This window comes from Lethenteron reissneri, chromosome 29 (genome assembly GCF_015708825.2).
Source record: "Lethenteron reissneri isolate LAM-NWPU_2019-01 chromosome 29, ASM1570882v1, whole genome shotgun sequence".
Taxonomy (NCBI): domain Eukaryota; kingdom Metazoa; phylum Chordata; class Hyperoartia; order Petromyzontiformes; family Petromyzontidae; genus Lethenteron; species Lethenteron reissneri.
In genome coordinates this window covers 13,471,690-13,481,840 of record NC_083807.1, presented here as the reverse complement: position 1 = coordinate 13,481,840, position 10,151 = coordinate 13,471,690, and the positions used below count along the sequence as shown (strand labels likewise).

Here is a 10,151-nt window from a genome sequence, read left to right as displayed (position 1 = left end):
AAGTCGTGAACTATTTGTCTTGTGTAAACGTGAGACATATTTTACTATATTCTTGGTTCTTTCAGTAAAGTCAAGTGACTTAATAAAATGATAAACAATTGTTTGATAATTTTATTATTTTATTATTTCCCTTCTACGTGACTTTACCGAAAGAACCAATAATATGAATCCCTGCAGTCACGAAAGCTTTAAATCGACATTTTTTACTGTTTGGCCGTGTCGGGTGGTGGAGGGTTACGACACATTTATAACTAACGTGATCTAACCCAAAAACCTTTATTATGAATCGGTTCTATGTTTACTGCGTATAGAGACCCATACCTTAAAAGACAGGGCCCTTGCCTGTTACATTATAACTCATCACACCTACAGTGCTTGCCACAAATGAACCGCAGTACCTTGCTGACATCGTCAAGCAACATAAACCATCATCACGAGAACTCCGCTCATCCTCGCAGCGGCTTTTGGCGAGACATCCAGCGAAGACGGCCACTGCATCACGCAAACTTTCAGATGCGCTTCTTCGGCCGTCTGGAACGCTCTGCCTTCCGATATTAGGAAGTCACTGGGAGCTATGCACTTTTAATCTAGATTGAAAACTAATTTCTTGATAACTTATTTTAGTTCACTGTCCTTCCTCCGCATCCCCGATTAGCATGGTACATTCACCCAGATCCAGAATAATGCTGGTGAACAGAGTGGAACAATGTGTGCGTCCGGAATGACCACCTCATTCGAGACACAAACATCGCAAAATCTTGGTTACACCAGACTCTAAGAGTCTCTAAGAGTCTGGTGTAACCATTCACTGTATCAGAACATCGACAGGCCGATGCGCATATCTGTTTCAGAAATGGGAAATTAAAGCCAAGCCACGTTAGTGCGGACGTGGCCATGCAACCCAAACTACGGACCACACAGTAAACCAATGTTGTCTGCTCTCTTTCAATATCAAAACTACACGAACTCCCTCCTGAAGCCCTCTCGTAGGTTGAAGAATTCGACATTGGCATTTATCTCCTGATCATATTGTTTGGAAAAGCAGATTATGCAAGGCACAGTAGCCGGTACACATGGGCGAGGAAGACCAAGGATGGCATGGATGGATAACATCAAAGCATGGACGAGGCTCAAGCTGGAATAGACAATTAGGATGATAGCAGAAGACAGAAGTCAGTGGCGAGAGATTGCCCATGGTGCGGCCAAGCCTCGGATCGGGGATGGCTGAAGACAAGGACATGTTGCCATATGCAAGAGTAGAATTCTACAATGCGGGACGAGGCTCGTAAAACAATTGTGACGTTTGTGTGTGGGATTTTGCATTCAACTACCCAGCAAACACACAACATTGGCGTCAATGTTCAGGTCAACACTTCCAGCCTCATGCCAGATTTAGCCCAACAATGTTCCATGGTTACTGGGTATAGGACCCATATCTTCAATTCTTAAATTAAGAGTGAGTCCTTCCTTGCTGATTCAATCTTGCAGTTCATCAGCATTGATTCTAGCAAGCCGATACTCTGCTGATGAGATGCTGAATGTCGAAACTGGTCCACGGGTTTTGCTGGAGGCGAATCAATGCCGTGAGGCCAGTGGGCTTTGTCGAGACAGATATGTGAAGGAGACATTGCTTATCATACTCTGTAAGGTTGTTAAAATTACCGCTAACCACAAACAATTGGTGAATAACCGTTTAACCCACGTATAGAAATGCCTATAGCAATACTGTAAATTAACATTTTTACCTGTTTAACTGAGAAACGATGGGAGTTGTAGTATAACAGCTCATTGGCGGATATACACTCTTAATGGTCCACAAGTTGGATTAGATATCCCGGCAAGGCAGTTGAAACATTGGGGATAATTGTGATGGTGTAATGGGGATGGTGTAAGTGTGGGTATGATTACAAAGATCCCCTCCTTGTACGGCCTTAACAGGCTGCTGGGGCAAATGCTGTTAGCGAGCAAGGCACAACGAGGGGGTGGGTGGCCAGCACCACGCCCGACCGCCTTTGTCTCCCTAGTGACGATGTTTACACATCGCACCACACACCCCTCTTGCAACACACGTGGTCAGTGTGGAAGGTGAGACGAAGTATCCCTGAGCTCATTGTAACGGAGGCTCTTCCGCCAGCGCCGGCTTGAGCAGCAAGACAAGAACGTAGCAGGGCTGCGCCTTTAACTTTGAACTGAGACACGCGGTGACTTCGGCTGCCGTGCGCTTTGAACGCGCGCACGTGCCAATCGGTGCATTTATTTTGAACATTCCACTTGAATCGATGGCAGGTTCCTCACTTTCGGAATCGGTAATTGATAATTATTAAACACCCCAATGTGTAGATCACTCAATAAATTGTTTGTGACCTGTGTGCTCCACTCCCCAGGCAACTTGCCCCTCCTTACCATTGCAATGCATGCAATGTATTTGCTGATACTGCATGGGCAGTGGTGCACAAGCACAAATAATAAAACTACAAAACCCAACAGATTTGAAAATAACACTGTCTTAAAAGAAAATAAACACAAGTGCTGTTTCGGCCAATGGCTCTTCTTGACCTCTTAAAATTTAGACTGCCTTTCCTGGAGTTCACATCGTTCCAGTGAGCGGTGCTCAATATCAGCCGCAGCCCAGGAATGAGTTAATGTCGCCACCTGCACCGCATTATTTTGTCCACATTGTACCGCAGTGGTACGTGCGGTGTGTGTGCCATGTGTGGTGCAGAATAGGATTACGACGAATAGGCATGCCATGCACTCCAGTGGTGGTGCCTTGCGTGTGTTTCTGATCCTTGTAGCAGAACTACACACTCACGGAAACGTTCATGTTGAAGCACTTTGGTATCTTGTTTTTTTATGATTAATTCTTTTTCGCATTCGTATTCTTTTTTTAATAAAAAATGCAGGTAACCTACTTGAGAATAGTCACTTAAGTTTTGCCTTAGGGGGCGTCCATAAATGACGTCACGCGATTTTGGCCGATTTTTGACCCTCCCTCCCCCCCTCGTCACACGGCGTTACAAAAAGTCAGACTCCCCTCAAAAACGAGGGGGGGGGGTCAGACATTTGTGACGATGTGTGACGAGGGGGGGGGGGGTGAGAAATGTGACGTTACATCAAAATGCGCAACTTTAAATGAATATAGACAACACGTTCTACTTAATTAAATAGACTTTTTAATAAATGTTTTCTACAACATCAGAGTGCAGCGCCACATTAAATACGCACTACAATGGCAATAGTTTAAAGCGATTTGAAGCATGTTTTATATTATTTTGGGGGGGGGGGCAGAGCTTTGTGACGTCATATTTGACGCCGTGTGACGAGGGGTGGGTCAAAATCGTCCAAAATCGCGTGACGTCATTTATGGACGGCCCCTTACATTCAAAGCGGCCCCAAATACAGGTGCCGGAACGCAGCCTTCAGAATGATCTTGCAGTAACCAATATTTTCCAGAAGGTGGCAAGCAAGCCGCTTTGCAAACTTCAGCAAGGGAGGGTTTGGAAGTGGCCCTGGTTTTGCTGGCTCAAGCTTCGGGGAGTGGCTCAGGTAGTTCTTCATCTGCAGCTCAAGGCTGGCTCCATCAGCTCCAGCTACGCGCCGCCGATTAGCACGGTTGGCTACGTATGGTGCGAAAGAAGTTCAAGATGCACATGGATCAGTTCCACATCGCTGCTGCATCTACTTTAACCCGCATTCTATGGCTCCAAAGCCACAAACGCCACAATCAGTCATGAGAAGGGTAGGAGGGGAGACGGGGTGGTGTTCAGAACCAGTGCACATTCGACCGGCTGAGATTTTACGATTTTACTTGCCACTGATGAGAATCCAACTCGGGTTTCTGGGAGCGTAGCGCAGTGGGCTAACGACTGCCCCACCGCTGTTAACAATGACGATGAAGATGACAGTATACACATCATACCACACGTGTGATAATTCATATTTGTTATCGTGTCTTGCATGTCCCTTGTATGCAGTGTGGTTGTGGTGCGAAAGGGGGAGTGGAATCACTGGAGATGTGGGGGGTGATTCAGCTTGGGACCTGTCACAGCAATGAGCAGCGTTCCCTGTCCACTGTGATATCACAGATTTCTCTATGCACCGTGACATTGCATGCTGTGCGCCATGACATCACTGCTTGCTGTGATCTCTGTGATGTCGCAGCATTCTCTCTGTGCTGTGACGTAACAGCACGCTCCAATTTTTGTGTGACAGCATAACGTGCTCTGTGAACTGAGATCACTGTGTGCGCTGTGCACAATGACATAATCTCTTGCTCGATTCTTGGTGACATCACTGCATTCTTGTTGTATGCTGACATAGCAGCATGCTATTTGTTTCACATCGCCGCGTTCCTCGTGGACTGTGATTTCCCAGCTTGAACCCTGCCTTCTGTGACATCACAGTGATTTCTGTGCAGTGTGATATCACAGCGTCCACTGTGCGCTGTGGCATTACATACCTTAACGATGGCAAGATGTTAACTACCTTGCCTGGTTTACAGGAGGCCGTGGGTTCAATTCCGACCCTGATGCCTGTATATTTGGAGTTTGCATATTCTCCACGTGGTCGCGTGGATTTTTCTCCGTGTCCTCCGATTTCCCCCCCTCCACATTTAGACACATGCTTTTAGAGTATTTGGCTGCTATATATTTCCACGTGATGAACCTCTTCGATAAGCCTCTTCAATGACCTATCATTTGTGGCCAGGTCGCTCCTGAAAATAATCCCGAGAGCTAAAAATAGTTTCGTTTGTAGTTTAGTTTTACCTACGACTTTGTTTAATCAATCGCCGCAAACCACCACGACATCACACAAAGTACTCACATTTATCTTTGTGCCACAAAGAGGCTTATGAACATATAGTACGATCTCAAAATTTGTAGGTGATGCCAAATTCCACGCATGGACGGTGTAAGTTGTTTTTAGATGTACGTGAACATAGCTGTGAGCCATCTCTTGGTGATATTTACGGATTGGTTGGTTCCCATATTCTTAGGTTTTTTCCAGTAAAGTCACGTAGGTAAAAAACATTAAAAAGTAAAATAAAATAAAAATCACGACGTTTCGGAGGCAACACAAGCTTCCGTCTTCAGGTGGTACCATCACAGCCACGACAGCTGTATCAAGTAAATGAGAGATTGTAGAAGCTACCACTCCGTTTATATAATGGTTGGAGAAGGTGGTGGTTGGTTCCCTGTCTGGCGCGAGCTGGTCAATGTCACGCTGTTGAGCTCCCCAAACTTGACAACGGAGTCGAAATACTGACGAGAACGTCAGAAGCCAAAGCTCGATTGACTCGGGCGACATTTATGACTTTAATGTTGGAGGGAAATCAAACTTTTCAGAGTCATTGAGATGAACATCTCAACACCCGTTTTGTTGCCAGAGAAAAGGGATAAACCCATTCTCATGAAAAATGAAATCTTATTTATATTTAACCACCAAAATATATACTTACTGTACATGTATGTTCATCAGACTATGGGCCTATAGGTATTATCATTCAATGCTTTATTTTTCACGCAGTATTTGTTAAAGCATGCTAACTCTACCAGCTTAAATGTACTTGTTATCATAAGCAAATACAGCAGCGCTTGTTTAATGAGTTTTACCAATTAAACAATCACTGCTGTATTTGGTATAGGCAAAACACCTCCACGGACACTGTGAAATGTATCCAGTGCAACAAGACAACATTGTACAACATCTATGTGCTGTTGCTTAAGTGCACATGAAACACATTTTTCCCCCTGCTTGCATTCGCCCGTAGGAATTCCGTAGCTATTACGGACCTGTAAACTATAGTCACGGCGTGTTCCAAAGGAGCACTCCTGCTGTTTGAAACTGGAGAGTTGTGCGGATAGGCGAATTGACATTAATGGTTTCTGTTGAAAACAGCTTGCAGTGCATAAACAGTGAAGGTTGCATTCGAAATAGGTCACGGACAATGTTTTGCTGTGGTAGAATGTATTGCACATTGAACGTATGTGGAGCACAGCGGAAAATATCCCAGGCATCTCTCCTCTAAATAGTTTGTAACGTGTGCCGTCCGATGTGTCAGTGAAGGTTAATTTAACACTTTGCCTGTCGCATTGTTTCCATAACTAGTTTGTCTCATAATAATTGTGAAGTGGAAATATTCCCCTTCCCTTCCAGTTGTCTATCACTCTTCCAAATAGCATTCAGCTTTGTTTACAGATGCCATAAATAGCAACTGAGCAGAGAGAGAGTCAAGCCAATGTGTGGCTGCGTGCGGAATTCATGAGTGGGAACACAACTGCATTCGGTCAACAAAGTTTCCATCTGTGCTCAATTGCAGAAAAATAAAAAAATTGCTCGAGGCACAGAAAAGCAGAAATACGGACTAACTGATCAACAAGATAATATAATGCGTATACATCACTTTGATAGAATGTGCGATAAATGAGTAAATGACACGGGGTTTTCTTGTGTTGACCATATTAAGTCTGAGGTGCCTGCAAGGGCATTCCCACTCATTGTGGATCTGATTCATTTGTTGGTAGAGGGCCATTGAAGTTTGGTGGAGGGCTCTGTCAAATAGTTTTTTTTGCATTAGCTCCACCAAAATGGAGTGTTCTGGCTGGCCATTCACCAACAATCTAACATCACACTCTGTTTGGAAAGTAATTTTTGTTTTATATTCCATTTATATTCCAAATTGCGATCATCGGCATATTGTCACGAGATGCAGAAATGTCCATTCAGAGCTGTCGCCCCATGTTACAAGAGTCACTGAAAGGTGATATCTCAGAACGACTACAGAGGCCCATTCAGTCGCCTGCTATTCACACCATGAGCACTGGACTCTCCAACCTGCCCAGCTATAGAGGCACTTACAAAAAAAATAATTATCAAGGCTGGAATTTGCCACATCAACTGAAAAAACAAATGCAATGAAATATGTTATTGGTGGCCTCACATTCGCTATACTTGAGAAACTGGTTTAATTACCAGTAGCTGCCTGGATTTGGACAGATTAACTCAGTGGTGATACCATCTGATCCCTGACCCACCCAACCACCACAACGGGTGGTGGCCAAGTTGTTATGAAGGGCACTTTCAAAACACTGATAAAAACTATTTTAAAAGTCAAATTAAATAACAGTCATATTTATTGTACACACAAAAACTACAGTCAATGACAAGAGACACGTAGCCTTGTAAGGTCAGTTTAACTCTGTAAAACAGCATTAAAATACACTGCAATTCTGACAGACTTCAGAGTACAGAATTTGAAAGACGTAGTTCGTATTATGAAAATTTCCCAGCACAGAACGAGCAAGTAGATTGATGTTATTGGTTCTGCCTGTGGTGGAGACTGCAAAATAGGAAGTGCAATCACTAACACCGCCACAAGAAAGAGTGGCACATTCCAGAGCTAATTGCCAACATGTGTGTGGCTCCATGAAGCCTGTCTTACAGTGACGGGGCATTCCAAATTGTATGGGGATTCAACTTTTCTTCAGTATGTCACTTTACGAAGTACATACAACTACAAATGAATGCAACATTGTATAAATACATTCTGCATAATTTATACATTTAAGATGTTTGCCTACGCGTCTTTATTTGTTTACAATGCGTGTGTCATATGACACCCTGGGCACCCTTGTAATGAGATGTTCGACCTCGAGGGATGTTCGAGGTTAAATAATTTAGGAAGAGACAAATAAATACAACTCTCTGAATTCCTTTCTGTCTCCCTTGAAGACGACACTTATAGTCCCATCGAGGCCTGAGTGGGGCCATAGCTCATTCATTCATTGACTCGTTCACTCATTCATTCATTGACTCGTTCACTCATTCATTCATTCATTGACTCGTTCACTCATTCATTCAATCACGGCCCAAATTTATGTACAACATTTTGAAATGCAGTTTCATTTATACACTATATGAATACAAATTGTACTGTTAAATATTGTTATACTTATTGTATGTAATTTACAATAATTACAATGGCAATAAAGTTTCATTCGTTGTCAATTCATTCTTAGCCACGTAAAGAGACGGTTGTGGAATTGTCTGGGGTCATGAAACTCAAAACTATTGACAGTTAATGGTATTTTGTGCAGTTTCAGTAAATTGGGCGCCACAGTGGCAAGATGTTAACTACCTCGCCTGTTATGCAGGAGTTTGTGGGATCGATCCCGACCTGACAGCCTGTATATTTGGAGTGTGCATGTTCTCCCCGTGGTCGCATGGATTTTTCTCCGGGTCCTCCGGTTTTTCCTTCCACATTTCGAGTCAACGTGCGTTTAGAGTATTTGGCTGCTATACATTTTCACGTGATAAGCCACTTCGTTAAGCTATCATGTGTGGCCAGGTCACTTCTGAAAAGGAGCTCTGTAGCTCAGTTGAGCCTTACCTGGTAAAATATAAATTGTTTAGCTTAATTAAATTAACCATGAACTAAATCAAGATTACTGTCAAGGCGAGCTGAAAAGCAACACGAATGTCAGCCTGATCATTTTACAAAGCACTGTTTCCAAATACACACAGAGTGAATATAAAACACGCGGCCCCGTCCCAGTGTTCGCTTGGCGGCTTCACACAGACGACCCACGACTCGCTCCCATCAGCCGGGGGCACTCCAGTTGGACCCCGACCCCGAGCTCGGTCACGCGAGCAGCGTGATCACGACGCCGTCGTCCTGCCCCTGCCACAGCATCTCGCCCTCGAAGTGCACGTGGCCGTGCTTGCGAGCACGCAGCAGAATGCCGACCACCTTGTCCGAGACGCGCACGTAGCGCTCGAAGAGGCGCCCGAAGGTGACGCGCGCGCGCCCGTCTTCGCCGCGAACGCCCACTTCGCCGATGATGAGCACCATCTCGTCCACCTCGCGCAGCACGTGGCGCTGGGCCCGCCGGCCCCGCTCCGCCGTGGCCGTGCCGTCCAGCGGGCGGCCGTAGCCCTGCTCGCCCTTGCGCGCCCGCACCGCCATGGCGTGCTCGAAGTCGAAGTCCCCGCTGAACGGGTTCAGCCGCTGCTCGTCGACGTGGTCGCGCGAGCGCTTCTGCCAGAGGCCGGTGAGGTCGCCGACGACGCCGTAGTTCGGCACCCTGGTGCGACCCGGCTCCTTGGCGTCGCGGCCGCTTTTCCTTCTCGTCGTGTCGCCTTTCGCGGCGTCGCTGGCGTTCGTCGAAGGGCTCCGCGTCGTTCCCTGCAAGCCGCGCTCCGTTGCGTCGTGTTTGCATTTTTTGAAGTCTTTGTTCGCTCGCGCGTCCAACTCAATGGTTGACAAGCGAGGCTCGTCGGTGATTGCTTCCTCAGGTGTAGCCTCGTGTGTGGGGGTGCTATCCGCGCTCGCATTTTTCCTTATGGCTTTCCCTACCCCTTTCGGGGTGTTTTCAGATTCTTCAGCATCAACTCTGCACGTTGTTACGTCTGAGAGACCATGGTTTTTTGATGGAAGAATGATGTCTCCAGACATGTCAGTTAATGGCACATCACTCGTTTCATTTGTATTACATTCTACGTGATCAGAAATCAAACCCAGAGCATTTGTCTCGGCTTGGAAGTCCTTTTTCTCCATCATTGTGATTTTCAATTTGGCACCAAAACTTCAAAAGAATGCTTTTATTCAGATGTCTCCTCTCCTCCCTGCTGCTCCAACTCAGTCTTAAGTTACCCTTCTCGTGCCGATTTTGACCACAGAGATCTTTGAGTTTTCTTAAATCACCAGGAAAGTGTTTAATCGTCCACAACTATACAACTCACCTTCTAGTATTACGGTTTAGACACTCGCATAAGGCAAGGACTGTTTTTTTCATTGCCGAAATGTTGTGTTGTTGAGCCAAGGGGACGCAAGCAACCGATCTCACTGGAAGTTCTTGCCCACAGCCTCCTGCATAGGGCTCCTCTCACTAATGTCTCATCTACGTTCCTCAGCCGTGCTGCTAATCCCACACTCGTTCCAAAGCTGTGGGCATCGCTGTGACCCCTGTATCGTGTATTTATAACCCGGCTGGCCTGCACCTGGTCTATTTTAAAGCAAAGGCTAATGGTACATTTCAGGCGTATTGCAAGCTGCAAGAACAAAAATAGACAATGTTCCACAGCTAGGACATTGGTTGGTGGGGTTAAAGAAGCACTGGACAAAAATGGCATGCAGACTTCCTCTCTTTATG

General features: G+C 45.5%; 1 protein-coding gene across 1 annotated transcript; it reads right to left on the bottom strand.

Moving 5' to 3' along the window:
- Window positions 1-6,963: 6,963 nt before the first annotated feature.
- LOC133349275 (actin-binding Rho-activating protein-like) lies at window positions 6,964-9,937 on the bottom strand. The gene has a single exon (XM_061562636.1). The coding sequence runs from the start codon at window positions 9,557-9,559 to the stop codon at window positions 8,642-8,644; it is 918 nt and encodes a 305-aa protein (XP_061418620.1). The 5' UTR covers window positions 9,560-9,937; the 3' UTR covers window positions 6,964-8,641.
- Window positions 9,938-10,151: the final 214 nt, after the last annotated feature.